At 27.6% G+C, this 25998-nt stretch overlaps 1 protein-coding gene across 1 annotated transcript; it reads left to right on the top strand.

The window, feature by feature from the left end:
• Nucleotides 1-7705: 7705 nt before the first annotated feature.
• Nucleotides 7706-18544, top strand: LOC136071909 (uncharacterized). Its single transcript, XM_065797709.1, has 11 exons — nucleotides 7706-7767; nucleotides 14994-15060; nucleotides 15150-15257; nucleotides 15456-15638; nucleotides 16090-16263; nucleotides 16574-16756; nucleotides 16873-17055; nucleotides 17311-17398; nucleotides 17515-17600; nucleotides 17743-17929; nucleotides 18406-18544. The coding sequence occupies exons 3-11, from the start codon at nucleotides 15150-15152 to the stop codon at nucleotides 18474-18476; spliced, it is 1263 nt and encodes a 420-aa protein (XP_065653781.1). The 5' UTR covers nucleotides 7706-7767; nucleotides 14994-15060; the 3' UTR covers nucleotides 18477-18544.
• Nucleotides 18545-25998: the final 7454 nt, after the last annotated feature.

Below are 25998 nucleotides of genomic sequence, written 5' to 3'. Positions count from 1 at the left end.
ACATTACAATGAAGCATCAGATCAAATGTTCAGTATTGTCCCACTAAAATACAAAATAGGCAACTAAAAATTATAAATATGTTGACTGTTTTAACATTGGTTGGTTAACATTGAAAAATAACACCTTGTTTACATATAAAAAATATTTTTTATTCAAAAAAAAAAAGGCAAACTTAAAAATTTTTTTTTAATAATTTTACTGTAAGCGTCTAATGAAAATTTGCAACATCACAGTATATTAAAATATCAAGCTTAAAGAGCGCATTCTGAAATGAAATATAAATTTTATTAGCATTAATACCTTCATATATCTTTATATTATTAAAAAATAGAGATAGAGATAGGACAATAAATTACCACATTTTTTCTTCTTATCAAGTCAGTTTGATGTGGCAACTCCTCTAATGAAAGTAACCCAGCTGGTGCCAATACATCGATTCGATACTTATTTTAAATTTTTATATATACACACATCCATATATATGAATATATATATATATATATATATATATATATATATATATATATATATATATATATATATATATATATATATATATATATATATATATATGTATATGTATATGTATATATATATATATATATATATATATATATATATATATATATATATATATATATATATATATATATATATAAATAAAGATTACTCGCCAAGAGTTTAATATAAACGTAAACAATTTCATCGCTTAGGCAGTCGTTTAACGCATCTTGTAATGAGTAATCGTATACCTAACAACCACCCAAATTTGGAATAGGTACCCATTGCAGCTTTATTAGGTCTAATCTGACAAAGATACTCCATCGGTATATCACCAGTTTTGAAATGCAATAGAACTACTAATAGTATCTTAGACCTACAATTAAATAATATAGACTATTAACAAAACCATAAAACAGTATTCAAAAAACAATTTATTATTAGTTATATTTTAAACTTAGTTATACTTTTATATTTAATTGGTGTGCCGTTAAATGCTAATTACTTGATTGGAGTGCCATTAAATTCTGCGTACCTTTAAAATCTTCAATCAGGCAACTTTTTTTTGTATCTGTTACCACAATAAGTATGCATGAAGCATATTTACATATTATATATTTACATGTTTGGTTTTAACTCTTTAAAATAAAAAAGAAGATAATTATTTTAATGCTTATTTTAATGAGAGGCGATGAAGATTTGAAGAATGTGACTAGATGTCTAGAGAGTAGGGTTGAAGTAGAAGTTTCTTTTAATCTTCAATTTGCTGACTATTGGTGCATGTCACAAACCACTAGTAGATGTGCATGTTCTGCAAATACACATACCAAATGATTTTTTTTTAACCATGCCGTTCGCTGCATTAAGTCTGACAATGTTGTTTTGTTCATAAGTGGTAAAATGTAGCAAATGTGTCAAATGTTACAAACGCTACTCTCACGGAATTGCCCACATATATATATATATATATATATATATATATATATATATATATATATATATATATATATATATATATATATATATATATATATATATATATATACATATATATATATATACTTATATATAAAATTATATATAAATATATATATACAGTGGTGTGCAAAATAATAGGTAATTGTTAAATAATTTGACTTTTCATGCAAAATAAGTACTTTTTTTTTGTTATTTAGATGCCCCAAGAAGACCTAATATAGAACACCGCGGAAGTGCATTTAACCAGGAAGTTCAGGCCTCCTTCCTTACCGTGAGGCAAGAATATGTCCAAAGCTCGTTTCGAACCCGGATCTATTGCTTATCCAGCAAGCGCTCTAACCACTGCGCCACGGCCGCACAAACACATCAGCTGATAGTAATCTAATTTATTGAATTAGTTATTCTACAATTAATTCAATAATTAACTAATATTTTTAATGTAAGGAAACAATTGAAAAACAAAATTTGTTTACTAGCCTATATAATTAGATTATTTTAAAAAATATCTACTGTGCAAAAAAATAGCTAAATTAAAATTAAGTACATATTTTCTTGGAAATAATGAACAATAATAAATGAAAATTTAACTTAATTAGGGTTTATTAATATTTGGTTTTATACTCTTTATTTGCAATTATCGCTGCACATCTTTTCGACATGGTATCAACTAATTTTTGGTATGCACTTATTGGAATGTTTTTCCAAATGCATTTAATGTTTTTCCAATGCTCATCTTTATTTTTGATCTTAAGAAGTTTTCCTAATTCATTTTTAACGTGTGATCAGAGATTTTCTATCGGATTTTTGTCCGGTGATTGGGCTGGCCACTTCAAAATCCGAATTTTCTTGTTATGAAACCAATTTTTTACTACCTTTGCTGTATGCTTTGGGTCATTATCTTGTTGATAGACCCAAATCAAAGGTAGGTTTTCTTCTGCGAAAGGTAGCATAACATCCTGCAGTATACTTAAATATATTTTTTTGTTCATGTTTTCTTTGATCCAAAGGGGACCTACTCCATAATATTTAAAGTAACCCCACACAGACGGCACATCTGGTTTTAATCTCGGAATTAAAACCCGTATAAACACGCGTTTGTTACGATCCAGGCGTAAACCAAAAACATGTGGATTTAGAAGGAAGTTTTACTGGAGTTTAACAAGTATTTTTTAAGGTTTCAAACACGAGTTTTTTTATGTTTTAAATACGTGTTTTTTGAGGTTTTAAACTCGTGTTTTATGAGGTTTTAAATTCGTGTTTTCTATAGTCTAAAACGATCATATGACGCATTAAATAAAGTTTCTAAATGGACTTAAATCTGAACACGGTTATATCTTAAACCAAAAAAAAAACGGTTCTATCTTAAACCAAAAATACGTAGGTTTTGTTAGACACACATTTATAACGTTAAACATGTAAACCTTTTCTCATTTCATTGTTATTTACTTACTACATTATATTAATGACAATTCTGTTTTTTTTTATTTTCGTTTTTTAAGTGAGGTAAATTTTTTTTAAATTATACTACAAACAAAAATACAGAAATAAAAAAACAGCTAATAAAAGAAGTTTGGCTTATGGTTACCATGGTTACCATACGTAATATTTAATTTCGATTGATCACCTCTTCCGTCATTATAAAATCTAAAATCGCATAATAATACACTTTCGCATCTTTACAAACAATTCCAGTTGCATCAAATGTTCTTTTTAATTCTCTTAAAAGTCGGGTCTCAAACTTTAATGATTCCTCAATTGAGGTAACTAAAATCTATTGCAGTAGCCCAAATATCTTTTTATGTAATGGTGTGACGCAATCATTTTACGCGAAAACATGGCATCATCCATGGGAAAGGTTTCGTTTGTCTGACTTTTTGGTCGACCTGTATTGGTAATTGTGTTTGATGATTCGCCTTTATCTAATTAAGAAAAAACAAGTTTTATAATAAATAATATCTTTGTTTATTGTTTTGTATTGTATCTAAATAAAAGATGATGTTTGAAAAAACCGGAGTGATGATTCGATGGAAGAGTAAAATTGCTTTTTTCCTTATCAATCACGCTTTTTGTGTCTGTGTATTTAAACAGAATCGACCCTTACATCTTCTTTTCAAATTGTATTTTTTAGAGTCACCTATTTCAACCTAAATAGGAGACGCCCTTCATGAATTTATGAAACCCATTAAGAAATATAATTCATCCAATATACTATTGTATTTTTTTAATATTATAAACTTTTAAATTAAATGCAAATAAATAATAATTTTGTAAAGACCCAGAAGCCAGAGATTCACAAGTATTTTCATTAACGTTTGTGCGAGGATGCAAATCCCCTCTTAACTGATTAAAAAAAATAGAATAATAATAATAACTATAAATGAGTGTTTAGATAACATGTCTGGTGTAATACTGAAATAGTCTGCTGCCGGGGGCTTAAGTACATAACAACTATCTTATAGCCTGCTACCGCAAAGAAGTGATGCTACATTGATTGAGGGTTCGGGGTTTGGTAGCAATTTTTCTTTCTTTGTTCTTGGTTTTTTTTCTTCTGTAAAAGCCGTATGCTATAAAGATAAGCAAAACGAGTAAGCAATTGCTGAAATTAACTGTTTGCGATACTCTTTGTTCCGTTTTTACTATTTGCATTAAATTTATTTGCGAAGTTATTCTTTTTTTTTTTGCAACATTAGGCCTTTTTAATATATTCGACACTATTCTGAAGCTCATTTTTCGACACAATTCCTGTCACCCTTAATACATTCCGTGAACACCGCTGCGATGCGAGTATTAAATATACTATATGCAAATATATAGTTTGATTAGATTTATTTTCTTATTTAGTGTTAAAATAATATTTTTTTATTCCAGTGCAAAGTGATATAGGCATTTACGGCATATAAAGTTTATCATTGGTTATAAATTCATTACAATTCCTAAGCACTTCGAGCCGTTTCAATAAATCTGTATGGGTTTCATAAGTATCAATTATAAATAACGTAATGGAAACGTCAACTGATCGCTATTTAGTTAAAAATCTAGAATTCAAGCTCAAGGATTAATAATAAAAATGCTGACATTTAATTTGAATTCTTAACACCTAATTTGAATTCTTAGTATCTTTGTATTTTATGAAAAATATCACGTACAAAATGAAAATGAATTAAAGATCTTAACATAATTGATGCTCTTTTGTTGCTAAACAGTTTAACTGAGATATTTTACAGTATGTTTACAACCTGGCCATGGATAATTTTGTGCAATAAAGTATGCGCTTTGATTAGGCATTGATCTGATTTTAAAAGAGTTCATTGAAGAAAACTTATGCTAAAAAACATCGATTCTAATCCATACTCTCCGACTATATTTAATATTTATACATTTTACAGATCGGAATTTTAATTTTTTTAAATTATTCTAATTTTATTATCTTCTGAGTATTTGAAAAAGTATAATTCAACCAATTGAATCATTCTTTATTTTATTAAAAGCACCGTTAAGTACTTAATATAGATCACTTTTGAAAAAATTGTAAAATTTTTTCCTCCAGGTTGTGATGTATCTATAATAAGTGGCTGTGATGGTAATTATTCTAATTTTTTGGTTTTAGTTCATTGCTGCAAAGGCATTTTTAATTTATAAGAAACTTTTAATGCATGAGTAACACACAAAAAACTTTTGAAAACTACAAACAAAATAATAAGAATAATTTTAACAGCACCCATAGGTACATCATCCGGAACACATAAAAATCTTAGGCCTCTAAAATTTTTTTTTTTTTTTAAATTCCTAATGAAAAATTATGCTTCCATAAATTTACTATAGAAATTAAGTCAGGAAATTACAAAAGCCACAGCATTATATTGACTTTATTTACCTTAAAACAAGCTTTAACAAGTTTTGCTGATTATTTCGGGTCATTGATCTGTTGAAAAGTTCACTTTAAAGACATGTTTATCTTCTGGGGAAAATAACATGAAGAATAATAAAAATAATAACAAGAATAAAAAATGTTAGGACTTTTTTTGGCTTCAATAATCGCAACAGTTTGCATAACATCCTTATTATTTATAAGAATAAACATATTTATGTTTGGAGTTTGCTAATACAAATGCTTTTTTTGCTGCACGGTAGCTATAGAGTTCTGCTTTCTTAAACAGAGGTAGCAATTTCAAAACACGGGGCAAGATGACGAACGTTTTGAATATTCTTCATTTTTTTTTTTTTTTTTGCAAAACTATCTGGCATTAGACAACAATATTTTTACATATTGTTTGTGTTATCGTACTGGCTCACAAGTTGCATAAGTTTATCTTTCTAAATAAAAAAGTCTGTAACAAAACCTAAAATGTAAAATGCATAAGTTCATAAGTTTGTCACCTAGCAATATAATATTTGCACGAAGATTTTTAATTTGATTTTTTTCCCTATCTTTATTAAATTTTAGAAACAAATACTTTTCCTAAACCATTGCAAAATAAATACGCGTCGTAAAAACTATTACAACTAAACTACTAAAGAAGTTCCACCCATGAAGTACTATCCACTAGCAAAAAGCATTACGCTACCCAGCAAACATTCTTGAAGGAATGTCAGTGGACTTATTTAGGCTTTTTTTTTTATTAATATGCTTCCTAGAAGTCCTTGCGGTCTTATCACAGAGCACCGCAGAAGAGCATTTAAAATAATGCTCATGTCTTCTTTCTTACCAATGTCATTTATTGGGCTAGAGCCGGCGTTGAACCTCGGTCCTCTGAGTTCTAAGCCAGAACTCTGAAAATAATCAAACAAAACTTTAAAAATAACTTTAAAATCACGATAAAAATGTTTAGAAAATAAAATTAGTTTTTTAAAATACAAATTTTATATACGCTTTCCTTTAACTCATTTTTTAACTTTTTGTTAAGTCATTTTATAGAAAAAAGTCATTATCTCCCATTCAACATCTTTCCCTGTTTTTCCTGACCAAATAATTTTACAATCTGTACATATAGTAGTTTCCTTTTGTCGTTTCAAGTTTTATACTTACTGACTATTCAACTTTTTTCAACAAAAAGTTTAACTTTTTGACAAACAGTACGAAAGCTGTAGTAGTCTTAATCTGCCTCTCTTTTCTGTACTTATTGTCTAATCAACTTATCACATAAAACACTAATTATAAACATAAATCTTAAAAATAAAACGGTAATGTTTAAGAACTAAACTTCTTTAAGATAAAAGTTCTTCACAGATTGATATATTATAAACATAGGTTAAACAATTATGCAACTAAAAATAAAACACAAACTCATCATTCACTAGCTATTAAAATTTCAAAGTGTGGGAAAAGGACGATTTTGTTCTCTTAATTTTTAGAAGTTTATTTTAACTTATATTTTTTTTAAAAACTAAATAGTTACACATTATTAAAGTATAGTTTTTAAATATACTGACAAACGTTAAAAGGGTTAAATTTGGTAAAACTTTCATTATTTCAATATTATAGACCACCTTTTTTAGTATCAATTAAGAATATAATGCACTTAAATTTTATTTTAGTTTCTTTCCAAATTATAATGTATAACGTAATATATTACGTAAAAGATGCTCATTTTTGTAAATTTGCAATTTATTTTGTAAAATGATTAACGATTTTTATTGTTAGTTTATGTTTATTATGTGCCACTTATGGCACATAATGAACACAAATTATATGCCATTAATGCCACTGCACTTTATTTATGTTTTACCTAGTCATTCTATACTGAAAATCTATCATTTTGTTGTTTCATAGTCGAGGAATGTTTTGTCTAACTGTGTGCCTCCTGGTTAGCGTTAAATGTTACCAGTGCACACACCTTTTTTTAAACTTTACCAATGTCCCTAATATACCCTATCAGAGAAAAAATAGAGACAAAAATCTAAAATAGTTAGCGTCTTTATTTACCCTACATGCAGGGTCAATAAGAACAATAAGAACTTACTCCGTTTTACAGTATTTTATGTTCACAAACAGCATTTATATTAAGTTAAGGCTGTGCAAAAACTTATGCAAAAGTTACGCAAAAAACTAAAATATCCATTAAGTTTGTTCAGTTAGATTATGTAAACAAATGAAAAATTATTCGTTTACATTTTCAACTAAAATAAACAAGGTGGTGTATATGTTTCAATAGAGTTAATATTGGTTTATTGACTGACTTATTGCTAATAGTGAATATAAATTTAAACTTGAAAAAAATTTAATTTGAACTAAATTTTAATGAGAAATATGAGAGTAACACTGCAACCGTTTTTCAAAACGTCTTAAGGTAAAAAAATTTGACTTATTTACAAAACAAGCTAGTTTAGATGTCTACAAATGTTATTGAATAAATGTTTTTAAAGAACTATCAAAAAAACTCTTAAAAACTTTTAATTTCATATGGGTGGAGAGATATAAATGGATGGGGCAATTTTCATAGGAAAAAAAAATTAGAAATAAATATTTCTAAATTTGTGACTAAGACATTGCTTGCCGGTGTCATGAAATAAATTAACCCCCATGATTAATTAACTCCCGTTGCGTAAAAAATTACCCGGGGAGTTAATTTATTTCGAAACAGATTAACTCCCCTCGAAATAAATTAACCCCTGTCGGCGAAACAAATTAACTCCCCATAATATTTTAACTCCCTTGGAACAATTTATACGAATTACAAAAAAGTGTTTTAACTTGATGTTTTCCAAATGTGTTGTTTTTAAATCTGTTAATTAGTTATTGATATGGATATAAATTATATTTCTACTATTATTATATCATACATTTATAGTGGCTATATATATATATATATATATATATATATATATATATATATATATATATATATACATATGTGATTATATGTGTGTTTGTGTGTGTATATATATATATATATATATATATATATATATATATATATATATATATTTATATATATATATATATATATATATATAGAGAGAGAGAGAGAGAGAGAGAGAGAGAGAGAGAGAGAGAGAGAGAGAGAGAGAGAGAGAGAGAGAGAGAGAGAGAGAGAGAGAGAGAGGAAGTGGGTCATAACAGCCCCCGTAACTTTTAGATTAATTAAGTATGAAAATAAAAATGGCGTTTTTTTTAACAGTGTATTTCGATAAACACATCCTTAAGCTTTAAATTGCTACAATTAAGAAAAAAATAAAATAGTTTTTGAAAATGTTATAACACAAAAATGTATACTTTGATATGCTTTTGCCTAACAGTTTTGCGCACATTTCTTTTCGCCTATCTCTTAAGGTCAACCGAGTTTTTAATAGTTAAAAATTAAAATCTAAAAAAAAATTTTACTTATTTTGTAAGAGAAAAACTTTTCTCTTACAAAATAAATAAAAACTAAATTTCTTAATAAAGAAACATAGTTATTTGATTGACAACATGTCATGATGTCAATCAAAAAGTTAGTTTATATAAGAAATATTGAAACCAAATGACGCATTTGAGAGTGAAAAGACGAAACGTGTGTGTAAATATATATGTACGTACATACAAAAGTTAGGTAAATAAGCAAAAATAATATAAAAGTCATGGTACAAAATATATATAAACATTATATATATTTAAACATTATATAGCACACACACACACATATATATATATATATATATATATATATATATATATATATATATATATATATATATATATATATATATACATATATATATATATATATATATATATATATATATATATATATATATATATATATATATATATATATATATATATATATATATATATATATATATATATATATATATATATATATATATATATATAAAAGTAAGATAAAAAAAATCAACTTTTTTACGGTACTTAAAGTTTCATGCCGTTTGCGGCACTCATCAGCCATATATATGGCTGATGAGTACCGTAAAAAAGTTGATTTTTTTCATCTTACTTTTTTATTTATATATATATATATATATGTGTGTGTGTGTGTGTGTGTGTGTGTGTGTGTGTGTGTGTTATATAATGTTTAAATATATATGTTTATATATATTTTGTACCATGACTTTTATATTATTTTTTCTTATTTACCTAACTTTTTGTTATATATATATACAGCCATATATACGGCTGATGAGTGCCGCAAACGGCATGAAACTTTAAGTACCGTAAAAAAGTTGATTTTTTTTATCTTACTTTTTTATTTATTTATTGATCTATTTTGTGATTATTTCACTTTATATTGATCACTCTCAAATCGAAAAAATTTATTATTATTACATAATCAAAACAATAATATATATATATATATATATATATATATATATATATATATATATATATATATATATATATATATATATATATATAAACACACAAAATGGGTAACAATTAGAAAAAGGAATAAAAAGATATCAGCGTTGTAAGTGAAAAATATACAGTGCTTCCAAATTATTAAGGCGTGGAAAATTTTATCTTTGTCAACTTCAAACACGTGTTATTCGAAAATAATAAAAGACTGATTGATCTTTTTTTAATTTAATGATAAAATAAGATATATTTAGAAAGTGTTAAATAATAAAAAATGTTTCTTTTTTACTATCTAATTTATTAAAAATACGATAAGAGTGACAAATATAAGATAAAAAAAAAAGGTGTGCAAAAGTTTAGTGCACTTACAATCTTAAAAAAATTCTAAGAAAATTTAATGTCTTACATGGGCATCTTTGTTTTTAAGACACGTAAAGACTCTACGTGGCATAGAGTATATAAGTTTTTTAATTAGATCTTGTCGCACGGTATTCCAAAACGCTTGCGTCTTGGAATACCGTGTTTTGAGTCTTGAGAGGTTTCAAGTAAGTAAGTTTGCTTTTTTAAAATTTGAAGTTCTTCCAACTGCAACGAGTCTCAATAGGATTCAAATCAGGTGAGTGAGTGGGCTAAGGTATCAGATTCAACTGTTTTTCCTCCATGTATTGCTTGATTGAGCGTGCTGTGTGGCAAAGAACGTTATCTTGTTGAAGTTGCCAAGTAGAGTCAGTTCCAAAAACGTCCATTGAAGGCTGTAAATAATCTTCTAATACCTCTCTATACCAGTATTGATTGAGGTAATCAGTGTAAAGATGCACCAGGCCATTGCTAGCAATGCAGATCCAAATGCCAATTGAGCCTCCTTCTCCTTAAAGTCTTTACAAGATAAAACAATTTTGTATTTTTCGTTTTTGTATCACCTCACTAAAATATTTTTCTTGCGATTGATCAAAGTTCAACTTGTCAAGAAAATTACTTTTCTTCATGCTCTACTGTTCATGCAGCTCTTTCTTTGCACCACTTTTATAGCTTGAGACGGTCTTTGATGATTAGTAGTGACTTCTTTGTTGCAAGGTACGAATTGAGTTGTTTTTCTTCATCAGCTTGCTAACCGTTGATCGACTAACTTGATGTGTATCTATTGCTGTATTTAGGTCTGAGGCAATTTCAGCTATGCTCATGTTTGGATTGCATCTAACAAGTATAATTGCTTTATTTTTGTCGCTTTCTCACATTTCGTTGGGACGAAAAGACTTTTGTCTTCTACTGTGCCAAACTCATTATATCTTACTTATTAAGATTAGCGATAAACTCATTATATCTTATTTATTAAGATTAGCAAATGTAACGTTATTCTAACGTTGCATTCGCTAATTTTGAGTTGACGTCCGATTTCTCAATTGCTGAGACTACTTTGGGCATGTCACCAACTTGCCACTTTTTTTAATCGATATGCTCTTTAAACCCATACTTTTGTTGTTGCAATTTTAAAATTTTAACTAATTGAGTTTAAAATGACATTTTCGTTGCTTCAATTTATACTACTTACATTTTTTTATTGACTTTTTTTTAATTAACAAAAGTTAATATAAAAGAATCCAAAAAGTTATTTCTAAATAGAATTGAGTTAGTGCGCTAATACCTTTTAAATAAGGGCGCTAATACTTTTCCACACTTATTTTCATTCATTTTTCAGAATAGTCATTAAACTTCTAATTAATTCTTGAAAGAAAAAAAAAAACAGGTTGACAAATATTTGACTTTTTTTTTTTTTTTGCCATATAAATTTATTAAAGTCGTAAGTCATAATACAAATAGCAGGGGCAAGAAGAAGACATAATTGGTCTTATCACCAAATCTAAACCGTAATATAAAACAACAAAAATTAAAAAACGTAACACTATATAATATAAAATGTTTATCAAGAGACTTTATAAAGTAAAAATATTTTATTCGGTATTACTATTAGTTTACAACTATTTTCTCTTCTGAAGTGGAGTAATTGAAACAATAACTAATGCCAAATTAACCTGGGCGCATGGGCGCAGCTGCACTCGGCCTCCGAAAAATGTGATCCCAGCAGAGGCCCCTGACTTTTTAAACATTTTAAAAAAAACTTTTAGAATTTCCGGTTTGTTTTTAGTCGAGTGTATTTTTTTACTTAAAACTTTTTAATGTAATTTACATTTTATTTTTTTTTCTAATTGATAAAAAGGCTAAAAGAAAAAGAGCATGACTTATGTTACGAGCATAACTTAAATTTAAAAAGTAATAAAAAAAAGTATTATTTAAAAAAATAATACAAATAATAAAAGTAATAAAAAAAAGTATATTAAAAAGTAATAATAAAGTAAATGAAGCATTATCAGGTACTTTTTTTTAGCATTTTTCCTAAACAGTACAAGTATCAAAGTATAAGAAATCTTAGACAAGTTGAAAATGTGCTTGAAAAAATGAATGGCTTTCTGCTTACGAGTTTACATAGAAGAAGTTTGGTTTCCTAACTAGTTTATTGGCCCTGACCGTTCCTATCATTGTTACTGCTGCCAAATCCTTGTCTACTATTTCTCCTTTATTTTTATTTATTTATTTTTTTAATTTTATTTAAGTGCCTCAAGAAACCCTTACGGTCTTATCAAACAGCACGGTGGATGAGCATTTAATTGGAAATTCAAGCCTATTTCCTAACCGATGTCGCAAAACTTGCCCAGAGGGGGGGGGGGGGTTTGAACCACAGATCCTTTATACATCATCTAATAATGAATTTGCGCAGTTTTACAAATTCATGGCAAATAGATGAATATACCAGCACTAAAATGTTTGCAAGAAATTCGAAAGAATAAATTATAATCCGTTTTTCCAATGAATGTTGATACTGCAAATCGGATTTTTCTGACCCTTCCCATAACAAATTGTAGTGAAGAAAAAGCACTTTTTTAAATGGCAAGTGCAATAAATGATCTCCGTTCCTAAATGTTAAATAGTTGTTGAAGTGCTCTCTTCATGAAAAATTTAATACAACTCTGTAGCAAACCATAAGTTTTAAAGGTGTCGTTATTGACATTGCCAATGTGAAAGCAAGAAGAATTTTTCTGTGAATAAAAAAGTAATTTCTTTTTTTTTTGCTGCATTCATTTTAAATATATTTTTTTAGAAATGTGGCTCCCAAATAATTTTTTCACCCGGCTTCCTAGACCCTTAATTCGATCTTAGTAATAACCTTAATATTTATACATTTAAAATAATTTATAGATTTATGCTTTAGATTTTAGATTTTTAATTTCAAGGTAACTCATAGCTTTCTGAAAAAGAAACATCACCAGAAATGATTTCAGTAGCAAAAGTAGCTAAACTAAGCAATCAATGGCGCAAATAAATGATGAACAAAACTATTCACAAGAAACACAATAGTATGAGTAGATAATAAATATTTATTAGAATTAATTATTATTTCATTATTACCTAAATCAATAAAACTATCAAGCTCTTGTTCAATATAACCTTCACAAGCTAAATTTTCTTGATCATTTTTTCATCAAATTTTTTTTTTTTGTCTTTTTCGTTCAAAAGATGCTCTGAACGTCTTTTGAACGTTCAAAAGACATCTTATTAGGCCCAAACGCTAACTGGGTAATACAATTTTGCCAAATTAACCCGGGCGGTTAAGGTTGGTTAAGCGCAAAGTAAGCTTAACTATTAAACTTACTTAGTAAGTAAGTTTAAGAGAGAAGAACTTACTGAGATAAGAGAAAAAGAAGAAAAGAAGTTACAGAAAAGAGAAGGATGTACAAAGATAATAATTTACAAAGAATTTGAGGAAAAAAAGAGAAAAATTTACAGAGATATGAGAAGCAAGAGAGGAAAATTTACAGAGATATGACAAAAAAAGAGAATAGTTACAGAGATATGAGAAGAAAGAGAGAATAAGTTAGATAACTTATAATTTATAGAAGTTTTAATTAATATATAATAATTTATAATTTAGAAGAAGTTTTAGTACAGGTCGAGAAAAGTATAGATCACAATATTATACCTTATGTAATTTTTTATAAAGGTGGTTAAAGAGACTCTATGAAAAAGGTGTAGTTTTTTTTTACCACACTTTCTTTGATTCCCTTTCTGTTCATTATTATTTAAATGAGAAACTTGAACTTTCATATTTAATATGTATGCAGTTTGCAAAACTAATTCTAGTCAAAGTGTCTTAGCCTAGTGTGCTTGCCAAGAATGCCCAAGATCCGAAAGTCAAGTTCAGACACTGGTAACCTATTTTTTTCAATTTTAAAACTTTTAAATAAATTTGCTTTAAAAAAAATAATTATCATGAAAATTTTATGTTTTTTATTATTATTTATATTATATTGTATTATTATTTATACTATTATATTATTAATGTTAATAATTTTTATTTCTTTTATTTTTTTAATTGATTGCTAAAATTGAGTTTTAATAACATGAAAGAACTTAGTTTAAAAATATTGTTTTTTATATTGACTTATTTTATTTGTTTTATGAAAAATGGAAAAAGAAAATACAACATGATAATTATAATACACGGCATTAGAACTTGTCATTTTAAAAAGGACACAAGTCCATTTATCAAAAATCAACAAAAAAAATGTTTGTTTTTTTAATGTCTATGATGTTACAAAACTAAACATAGGAGAAAATAAATAAATATATATATATATATAATCTTTGTGAGTTTTATTTATTATAAACTTATCATAAACCATTACAGAAATTTTCAATTTAAACTTTTAAACTGCTAAAAGTTTTGGACTTTTCGAAATAAAGATTTATTTGATACTGGTATTTAAGATAAGATAGATATTCACACCCTGACACCCATTTATACTCGTTACTTTTAGTAGTTATTGCTTGTAATGATTTGGAAATAAAAATACACAAAACAGTATAAAAAAACTTAAGTTGAGAACATTGTTTGGAATCATTTTACGATTTCTTTTTACAATCATAAAATATTGTTGATTTTTTGAAAAAAAATGAAACATTAAACACTTTAGTAAATATATAAATGTAGAAAGATGTATTGCGTAAATGTGTTGAAATAAATATACAGACTTGATCATTATGATTATTTACGGCAGTGTGTACAGTTGGTATACTATTTACTCAGCTGCTTAACGTTCAACCCATCAAAAAATGGATGCATAACTTTTTTATTTTGTTTAGTAAACATGTTTGCATAATATTTAGGTATATATAAAGTTGCCAGCAACTAAATCTTTCATTCAGGTTTTGGATCTACTTCAAACGGGTTGAGGTAAAGTTGCTGTTTAAAATAACTCAATTGCTCTATTGGTTTAAAACGCATACAAAGTAGCTTGAAGTTGAATGATTTTTTCTTTTTAGATGAAATCGATTATTTTTATTTTTGCTTCACTACTCTTGGTGAACACTGCTTTAGCAGATGGTTTAGTTAAAATACCTAAAGTATGCGAAGACGTGCTTCCAGCTGATGTAAGTTATGATACTTTTAACAGTTTTAGCAAAAATATTTTTTTTTTTCATAGGTTATTGAATATTTTCATCGCTACATAACAACAAATAATTTTTTTTAAAATAAAACATTGACATACTTAACACATATACTTGAACTTTTTTAAAAATAAAACATTGACATACTTAACACATATACTTGAACTTCCGTTATTTTAGACTTGCAACAAACTCAGAGGTATTGCAACAAAATTCCACGAACAAGTAGATATTGTCAACCAAGCTGTTGTGGACGCTTTCAACCACCACATAACTAAAACTGCAGAAGTACTAGCTTACGTAAAAGAATATTTAGTCGATAATGCTAAAGACTTTGTATGCAAAGAGGTTCTTCCTGAAGACGTAAGTCTTTTTAATCTTAAAATGTTTAATAAGTTTAAAATGTTTTACCAATTTCTTTAGGCTTAAAAATATTTTGGTTATGCATTTAAGAAAAACTAGAGGGTTTGAGACCCATTCAAAAAAATAATTTAAAAAGTATTATATAATATAAAAAAAGGGTGCGAATCTTAAAACTGTGTGGTGTAATAACTCCGACTTTATGTTTTTATTAAGAACAAAATAATTTTAAAATCTATAAACATTCTATCTTCAGTTTCTTCTTTGATTAGATTACCTGACGTTGAAAAAAATATATATCTCATAAAAAAAAGAAGGAATAAGTTAAAATTATTATAGTAAAATGAAAATGAATGTAATAATAAGATAGTATTATGAAAGAAAGAAATCACCATAGTATCATAAATCACCATGGTATCGTGGTACTTATTTTGTGTCTTTTTGTCTTTAATAGAGCTGCAAAAAGATTGGTGATTTTGTTACTGCTGCACATCTTCAAGTGTCTGAAGTCAGCCGAGCTGTTCGTGAAGCAATTGTTAATGGAGCTCAAAATGCCACAGATTTGTTTAATAATGCCATTTCTTATTTGACAACTCTTGTCTCCTGTGAAAATGTGTTCGACGTAAAGGTGAGTGCCTTTTTTTGAATTTTTCAATATATCTTTTCAATATATCTTTTCAATAATAAGGTCTTGGTGAAAAGGGACATCAGTAAAGTAATTATTTGGGGGTATTCAGGTCTTATTCCACAAATAATGACTATAAACGATCAATTACGGCGCTTGCAGGTCGCATAAAAATCTAGAAATCCTATTTTTTATAATTTTGTAAGGGTTAAGGTTTTGTATTAATGCACGCTTTATGTAAATTTTTATTTTATTTTGTCTTTTTAATTTTTTAAGTAATAACTTATTAGTTTTTTGTTTTCAAAAAATGCAGACCTGCGATATACTTGATAGAGCGGTTAAATCATTCCATGAAAATAAAAATATGATAAAAGATGCCATTGCCCTAGCAATTAAAAACAATTTGAAACAGACAAAAGAAATTCTTCAGTATGTCAAGGATTATCTTGTCAGCAAAGCCACCGACTTTACATGCAATAGTGTAATTACTCAAGACGTAAGTAATGATTTTAATTTAACTAATTGGTTAATAACTGTTCATACATGGATTGTTTACTATGTGACTAGTTCATGGTCTAATTGTCTAAGCATAAAGTTATATTTTTTTTATAGTTTTGCGACAAAATATTTTCTATTGGTAAAAATTTAAAACTCACAACAAACGCAATTCAACAGGCTGTATTAGATGCAGTCGTTAACGGGGCAGTTAAAGCGCAAGACATCTTTCATCAAACCCTTGGTTTTTTACTAAACGATGTCAAAAATTTAACTTGCAAAGACCTTGTCGACTCAAATGTAAGAAAAATAACTATTCATTTACTTTACACAACTTATAGTATGTTTTTGTTACTCGTCTGTTACCAGCGTTTTATTATTATTTACTTTAAATACTTTTTGCCACTGCACTAGATATTTTGCTACGTTTCCTGCGGTTTAAAAACTGATTAGTGGAAAATATAGCATTGCAGTTATACTGTAATGATAGTTCAAAACAATTTTAAATAAAAACCTTTAATTTTTGAAAAATGGATTTACTTTTCTTTCAATTAGATTTGTATTAAAGTTGACGAATATGCCAAAAAGCTTCACATGTCTGTTAAAGATACAACTCAAGCAATAAAAGAAGCCATTATAGAGGGTTTAGATTTACACTATTTGTGGTTAACTAGAGAAAATTATAACAAAAAAAGTTATACACTAATTGTCATTTAGAGTATGAAAACAACGACACTAATACTTTTCTTTTAACTTTAGGAGCAAGCAACGCCAAGGATTTGTACGATAAATCCGTCGAGTTTCTTAAAGCGCAATTCTCTTGCGTTCGAGTCTTCCAACAAACAGTAAAGTCTATTTTTCTCAAAAACATTTTCTAAATCTTTGTGTTTTTACAAATCTATGTGTTTTCTATTTTCTGTATTCTATCTATGTATTCTCCGTTTAGCGTAATAAACAAAATTAAACGATTTTTCAAACATATTTCAGTTTTGTGATAAAGTCCAAAAACTTGCAGATAAGTTCACGGTTCCGTTAGTGCAGGTCAACAACTTTATCCGCAACGCTGTTGCAAATGGTATTAGCAATGCAATTGATCTTTACAAACTAATAGTTAAATTTATTTTGGAACGATGGAACAATAATAATGGAGATAACTTATACAAAAGAAGCATAGGTAAAAGAATTTTTAAACATATTCTAAAAAGTTGTGACGTGGATATTTATAGTTATTTATAAATATCCATAAATAATAAATACTATTCTAAATAATAAACACTATTCTAAAGTAAACAGCTATCAAATTAACATTAATAAAATTAATAGCATAATTTAGTTGTAATAGCGTCAAGTAATAATAATTATATAAAGAATCATTATTATATAATAGTAGTAATTGAAATAACTATGATAGACAATAAAAAAAGTAAACTAATATGAGTAATAAAAATGATTAAAATAGTAAAAAATAGGATCTATAGTAGAAAGAATGATAAGAAAAATTAAAAATAGTAATAAAAAGCGCTTTAAACAGTAGTAAAAAAAATTGAAAAAAACAATTCAAAACTTTAATATTTAACATACTTGAGTAAAGTTTAATTTATTTTTATGAATAAAAATAGTAAATCAACATTTTTTTTTTTTTTTTTACAGATCAAGATGAAGTCACAGCCAAAATAATTGAAGCGGTTGAAATGTACATGGATGCTACAAACTCTTTTTAATCATTTTCTTTGATTAGTTAAAACGTTTAAATGTAAATTAAATGACATACAAAAAAGTAATTTGTAAATTCGTTATTTTTAATTAATATTTTTTTTTTTAATTATTACATAAATTGTATGCAATTGGCTATCATCCTACTTCTTATACGCAGTATGCATACTTATGATAAAGATGAAACAAAAATAAAAACTTGCTTTGTATTTACTGCGTTCAAGTAATGCTCATATATGTTCAAATAATGCTCATATATGAGCATTACATACGCATGTTTTACATACGCAAGTTTTTGTTTTTGTTCCATCTTTTCCCATAAAGTTAACTTACGACATAACCTAAAAAAGTTATTTATAAGATAATATTTTAAATATTTCTGATGTTATATTGAATAACACTTTATATTAGGTTATGTTATAGAATTATTTATTAATATATTTATTATTACACTTAAGTCTATTAAAATAGTAGGAATAGTCGCATATATTTGCTATAGTTTTATAAACGCACTGAAATAAATGTAAAACAATAAACTTGTTACAAAATCATTGCGCATGCGCTTTTGTGTAAAATGTGCAAACCTTGGAAAGCTTGCGTATTGTTTCAGTAACTTGTTCCCGTAATTTGTATCAGTAATGAGTTGCTGTAACTTTTATAAATCCAGATCCGATCATGATTAGGATCAAATGGTTGCTACTGAAAACATGTTATCTAATTAAACCTGTTTTATGTCCTACTGCTTTAAAAGATTCGCTTTTCTAGGCAAGTTCAAGGAGAAGTTAACTTTAACTTGAAATACCCCTTTCCTTGGAGCTCTTGGTTGAGAAAAGGCTTGAGATGGTTTTCGATAAATATACTCATCCTGAGCAGATGCTAACTGCATCCGGATATAGTTTTAAGATCACCAAGGCAAAGACTATCGGGGTAAAAATATCGGGGGCAAAATATTTATGTATATTTAAAAGGTAAAACAAAAGTTTACAACTACATTAATACACAAATATTAGAAAGAAGTGTGAAATAATTTTGAAAAAAAAAGTATAAAAATCTGAAGCTCATAAAACTTTACAGTTCAAATGTGTAATAAGAGAACTTTTTTAAAAATTTATGAAAAATTAAAATTTGAAAAGGTTCAGAGCATTTAGAATATTTAAACTTATTTATTTATTTTAAAACTAAAAGAAAAGAAGCAATAAAAATATATCATGAAAATTAAAAGAAAAAAAAATACATATGAAAATAAATATAACATACAAAAAAAAGAAAGAAATTAAAAAAAATATTTGTTAAAAATAAATAAACTTATTTGTACTTAACCAAAAAAGAAGAGCTTTCTTAATTTACTTACTCTTAGTATGAACAACACAATTATTGAACGAACCCAACCATTTAAATTTCTTGATGTGCTTCTTGATGAGAATTAATGTAACTCTTCATGTAACTCTCACATAAATGACATAATACAAAAATCTCAAAAAACATTGTAAACTCTAAAAAGCAAGATCTTATCTATCGTTCAAAAATTCAAAACTTCTTTACTTTTCCTGTATACGTAGCTATCTATCATACGCAAATATAGCATGGGTAAGTACCCATAAAACTAAATTAAGATCTCTCTATAGACGGTTGAAACTTCAAGAGTTATTTTTTATAAAGACAAGCTTACTCACGCAAACCTATTGCTAAAACAGATAAATGCCGTAACTATTTACCAAATCAATATATATATCAAAATATTTTGTTTATGTTTAAACATAAAATGGGAACTGCTCCAAGTCGATTTGTAAATAATTTTCTTAAAACTAATATTAATCAATTTATCACTAATCTAGGTGGAAACTATATAGTATATCGTGGTCCTTATCTGCATAACAAATTGATAGCAAAATATTCCTCAATATTTCTTCTGAAAAATGTAAATTCCTTAAAAGGTAATTGAAAAAAAACTCATTTTAGTTTCAACCAATTATACAGAAATTATCGATTACCTTATGAGTAATTAAAGAATCAAATGTCAAAAAAACAATTTTAATTACAGCAAACAATTGTGTGTGTTGTTATTAAAATTCTTCAAGAATTCCTTATAGTCTTTTAGAGCAATATTATATATGATATTCGTCTAAAATTAGTAAAGTTGTAAGTTTAGGTTGTCATAGTTGTAAGTCGTAAGCCGTAAGCAGTAATTCGTAAGTTGTAAGTCTCTAATTTTAAATTAAAACTTATTGTTTTAATTTAAAATTAGAGTCACGAATATTCGGTGGCTATTCGGTATTCGGTCTATTCTGCTCCAACTTTTTTTTCTATTGCAAATAGTAAAAAAGTTATTTATTCGGCCGAATACCGAATAGTATTCGGTATTCGGCCGAATATTGCAAACTAGTTGGTTGAGTACCAAATACAAGATTGCAGAGTTGTTAACAAGGCCAAAAGTATCAAGGTTAAGGCCACACGTTACAAGGCCAAGGCCAAGACCAAGGCCAAAAGTTACAAGGCCAAGGACAAGGCCAAGGCTAAGAGTTTCAAGGCCAAGGCCTACGCAAACATTTTTAAGACCAAAGACTTCAATCTTTGCCTTACGTTAAGGCCAATTATTAACAAAACTGTAATTAGCAAGTGCTGTGACAATAAAACCACATTTTGTAAAAATAAACCAAGGTTATGCGCAGAATTCAACGAAATCAATGAGAAAATGTTTTTTTTAAGACAAAGGCCAAAACAGTTAAGGCGAAGCCCAAAGTTTTTAAGGCAAAGGCCAAAATTTTCAAGGTCAAGGCCAAGGCCAAGGACTAACAACTCTGCAAGATTGTAACAAAAAAAATGCATTTGAAATGGATTTTATATAGTTTTTTTTTTTAACAAATAATTGGCATATTTGAGGCTTAAAATCTAAAGGTGGTAAGTTATGATAAAACATTTTCATCGTTTGATAACACTATATAACAAAATTTCACTTTTGTTCTGTTCCAGTGTTGAAAGTGTATTTTCCTAACCCGTTAGGTCTAGAACAGAAAGGAAATTTCTGTTATTCCAGAAAATATTTACTTTTGTGACCAAGACAATGAAATTTGAAAAATCGCGTGTTTTCGAGAATATTCTCGATTTGCTTTCAATGCCAAGCTTCCTCCTATAATATTCCAGAACTGCTAGAGTTGTCCAGATGTTTCTACAATTCTCCTAAACACTCTAGAACGTTTGAGAAACTTCTAGAACTTTCTAGAACTTTCTAGAACGTTCTTAAACGTTCCAAAAGTAGCAGTAAAAGTACAAAAACACAGATTTCTCGAACTAAGATTCCAATTCGTGTTATTGCAGACTAAAAGAATAACAATTTGTAGTTTATAAGAAGTTATTTGTTTGAAAAGGCATCAAGAGTTTGTTTGCATTCAGTTGATTCATTTTGCTAATTGGGGACCAATCAAATCTTGGGCACCGTATTACACATGTGAATATTGTAAGAGAACACTTGAAGGTAAACTGAACAGTTCTTGCTTAGATGTGTTATAATTTATTTTCATCAAGCTTTGATGCTTTAGATCTAGCTCATTTTAAGGAGTTGTAATTTAAAAAGTTTTGTCATAAGTCGTGTACTGTAGACAAATACGTCCCATCTTGAAGTTGTTCACAATTTTGAAATTACCTGTCTTCAAATTACTATAATTCTTTGTATTATAATGTGCAATGTTACTGGTTTGCACAGAGAAGAGACGCGAGTCATGAAGTTTGCTATACCTCAAATTTAGTGAGAGCCAACGAACCACTCAAACAACTGCAACTTCTACATGGTAAATCTATAAAATCGTTGCACTGGAAAAAATGCCCTTCAGATTGTTTATACCTTCTTCTATCACCCCAGTACCACACAGTCCTAAATTCACAGACCACAGATTAAAAAGATTATGGGATGTAAGGATTTCGCAAAGCTTTTGTATAGGACAAAGAGAGCGGCTTGGAGCAGTTTTGTTGCAGTTGTTCAGAGTTTCCTTGGTAATCTTAAAGCTGAAAACTATGTTGAGTTAGTGCAGACTCTCATAAAGAATTACTTCAAAATGGCATGCAGAGTCTCTCTGAAAGTCCATATCCTTGATTCGCATCTTGACAAACTCAAGAAGAACATGGGCACTTGCTCCGAGGAGCAAGGTGAGTGCTTTCATCAAGATATATTGGACTTTAAACGTCGTTACCAATACTGACATTGTGTTAAAAATTCGAATGCATATAGATTTAGTAAGCAAATAGATTGGAAAATAGGCTTTAAACCGTGATTTACCATAATCTTTTTGAAACTAGTTTAATAGCGGGAATCTAAGTTGACCGTCTGGTTCCAAAAGGTTATAGACCTTCTATCTAGTGAGAGTGCATCAACTACATCCTGCGCTAATTTATTCCAACAGTTTACAGCGCGGTTTGTAAAAAAGCGCAGACGTTATGAATAACTTTTGATTTGTTACGGTTTCAAACATTTTTTTTAAACTATATACTTGACTATAAGTTTAATGAGAAAGGCTACAGTTGTTGAATGTAAAATTCAATCTATTGTAAATGATGAGCACTTTTATATTGCAGTTCCGCCGTCAGAAACACGCTATGCGTTTAATCAATCTTGCAGATTGATTCTCACGTACCAGAATATTTTTTATGGTAACGAGAATACTCAATGTGTACGAACTAAATATATTTAATGTTTTATGTTTCATTTTATATATAGAAAAAAAATTTATCCCTTTTAATTTTTAAAGATTTATTTATTTTGAAACCCATAAACAAATACACCTCAAGAAATAATAGTTTTGTAAATGAACCGCTTTGTAAAACAAGATTTAATCAACTTTGTATTTCATATCATTCTTTGTATTTGATGATACAATGTGTATATTTGTAAATTAAAATTTGATGATACAATGTGTATATTTATATTATAAGTTTTTTCTTTCTGGTATTGTAATATATGTTGTTTTTGAAAATATGCTTCTGACGATAAGATCATTCTGGCGATAAGATCATTCTGACGATTGTGCACAGAATTTCATAATCCTATCTTTAATAAATCTCTCCGTCACCTTTGCACGGTAAAGTGCTGAGAGACATCAGGTTGTAGCTATAAGCCTCGGCTTTTTTTTCCGTATTTGAGATGGGACATTTGATTTGTCTTTTTTAATATTATCTTGTATAACTACTTGTCATATATATAGAGGTTTGGAACAATATTGACAATAAGATGCTAATATTTGCATGAATTATTACACTAAACTATTTTTAATAGCTTGAGGAGTAAATATAAACACCTGTCTCAGAGCACAATTTGGAAGGTAGTTCACAATTGCTCTATTTTCACATCATTTGTGAAATGGATGCAATTGTTGAAAACACCGTATTATATATGCGCAAATATCTTTGACCAAAAAATGATGTATACACCAATGCATTTTGAGTGTATGCAATGTAATTAATTCTACCATCATGTTTTATTTCGATGGCATTAGCCTTAAAAGTTATTTATACTATGACTAGACTAGCTTGGTGTAGGTTTGATGTATCTTTTACCCTGAAACTTTAAAAATAAACTTTTTTTTATAAGAATTAACTTTATTTGCTAAAGTTTAACAACCCTCTTCGGAGTTTTGAAATTTCAACAAAAGGTAATAGTCTTTCGTTGAGATTTTCAGAATAAAAAATAATAATTTATGAAATACTTTTTTCTATTACTAGTATTTAAGAGATAAAGCATTTATGAAAAATTATAAAATATTTATGAAATATAGTTATAAAGTTTATGAAAAGTAAGTTTACGAAATATTATTTGTTTATGAAATTTTATTTATAAAAAGTTATTTATGAATTTTTTTTTTTTCAGAAAATAATCTGCTAAGTTTATTTTAAACAATAACAATAGTTGGTTTACAAACTGGAAACTTATTTTTTCAAAAAAACTAATATCTAACCTTATAAGATAAATTCTATATAGACACTCAAAGACACTGTATAGGTAACAGAACAAGCCAAAAAAATTAAAACTTTAATATATAGCATTTCTAAAAAGATATTTGAGTTTAATATAGATACATACAAATTAACTTCTCTTAATCACAAAGCTTTACACCAAGTCTTTCCATTCATGCCTAATTTAATTTTACTGTTAATTATTTTTGTTAATGTATTAAAAGCACGATGTTTATCCAAAAAGCTGCAAAATACGATTTTAAAATGTTAATACTGAAAAAAATTATAAAGTGTCAACAGGAGATTAAACTGACACATGAAAGTTATAGTGCAATTCTAAATAGTCTTTTAAGAAACAATAGCATTGTTACATATGTGAGACTCCTTAGCTGTTTGAATACATAACTTTGTTGCAACGTATAAAAAGTTTAAGAGCAGTGGAAGGGCTTAAAATAAAACTGAGAGATTTTAACATTTTTAAAACCCTGGTATGTTGAATACTAACAGGCATCATTAGACCGTCCTATATCACTACTCCCTGTCTTTTTAAAAATATTTGAAAGGGTAATTTTTATTTGAATTTATGACTACATGACATTAAATACGCTTTTATAAAAAAATCAATTTGGATTTCAGAAATACTGCTCTACTGAACATGCTATTATTGAACTTGCTAAAAAATATTTATGTCCTTTGATAAAGGGAAAAAACTTGTTCCCCTTAAATCTTTTTATTTCCCCTTAAATCTCAAATCTTAAAAATTCTCCCATAAATACTCATAGTACTTGTTCCGAACAAGTACTAGGAGTATTTATCGATCTTTCTAAGGCATTCGATACTGTTGATCACGTAATTTTACGTGAAAAAAGTTAAAGTATTACGCCTAATACATAAGTGGGTTAGAATTTATCTTTTTAATAGAAAACAGTATGTTGTCCTGGAGGAGTCAGGAGCTCTTGGTATTGTTTGCGGAGTCCCACAGGGATCAATCTTGGGACCTTTATTTTTATTAATATATATTAATGATACTAATAAAGCTTCTCATAAAATATCGTCAAATTGTGAAAAAATAAGTTTTACTCTCTTCCATAAAATAAGACAATCAACTAATCTTGCGTTAAAGTTGTCAAAACTATTAATCGATAAAAATGAAATAAATTGAGTCAATTATCCAAGGTTTTTGAGAGTAATATTTGATGAGAACATGGAAAAAGCATATTAGTCTCATTGAAACAAAAACATCTTCTGCTATAAGTGTATCATATAAATCTTGGGCCTTTCTTGATTATAAATCACGCAAAATGTTTTACTTCAGTCTTGTTCGTTGTCATCTCTCCTACGCTAATATTATTTCGGCAAACACACACAAAACTAAATAATTAATTACAGAGCTTACAAAACCACACATGTAAAATCAAGCATGTAAATCAACTAATTATTTAAAAAGATTAGAAAACCTTTCTCCTGTAATGAAATACACGAATGTCCTAGATATATCAAAACTTAATTCGTTTCAAATATTATTATTTATGTAAAAATATAAGAGTAACTTGCTGCCAAAAGTATTTTCTGATATTTATACATCGGCTT

Source organism: Hydra vulgaris, chromosome 05, assembly GCF_038396675.1.
Source record: "Hydra vulgaris chromosome 05, alternate assembly HydraT2T_AEP".
Taxonomy (NCBI): domain Eukaryota; kingdom Metazoa; phylum Cnidaria; class Hydrozoa; order Anthoathecata; family Hydridae; genus Hydra; species Hydra vulgaris.
The sequence above is the reverse complement of the archived record's forward strand: the minus strand, read 5'-3'. Positions and strand labels throughout refer to the sequence as shown.

What these genes read in the sequence shown, in the direction of transcription:
- LOC136071909 (XM_065797709.1), top strand. Translation starts at nt 15,150, where the DNA reads ATGAAATCGATTATTTTTATTTTTGCTTCACTACTCTTGGTGAACACT. An exon ending in AAGACCTTGTCGACTCAAAT is followed by an intron (nt 17,056 to 17,310) that starts GTAAGAAAAATA and finishes TCTTTCAATTAG; the next exon opens with ATTTGTATTAAAGTTGACGA. An exon ending in CTTATACAAAAGAAGCATAG is followed by an intron (nt 17,930 to 18,405) that starts GTAAAAGAATTT and finishes TTTTTTTTACAG; the next exon opens with ATCAAGATGAAGTCACAGCC.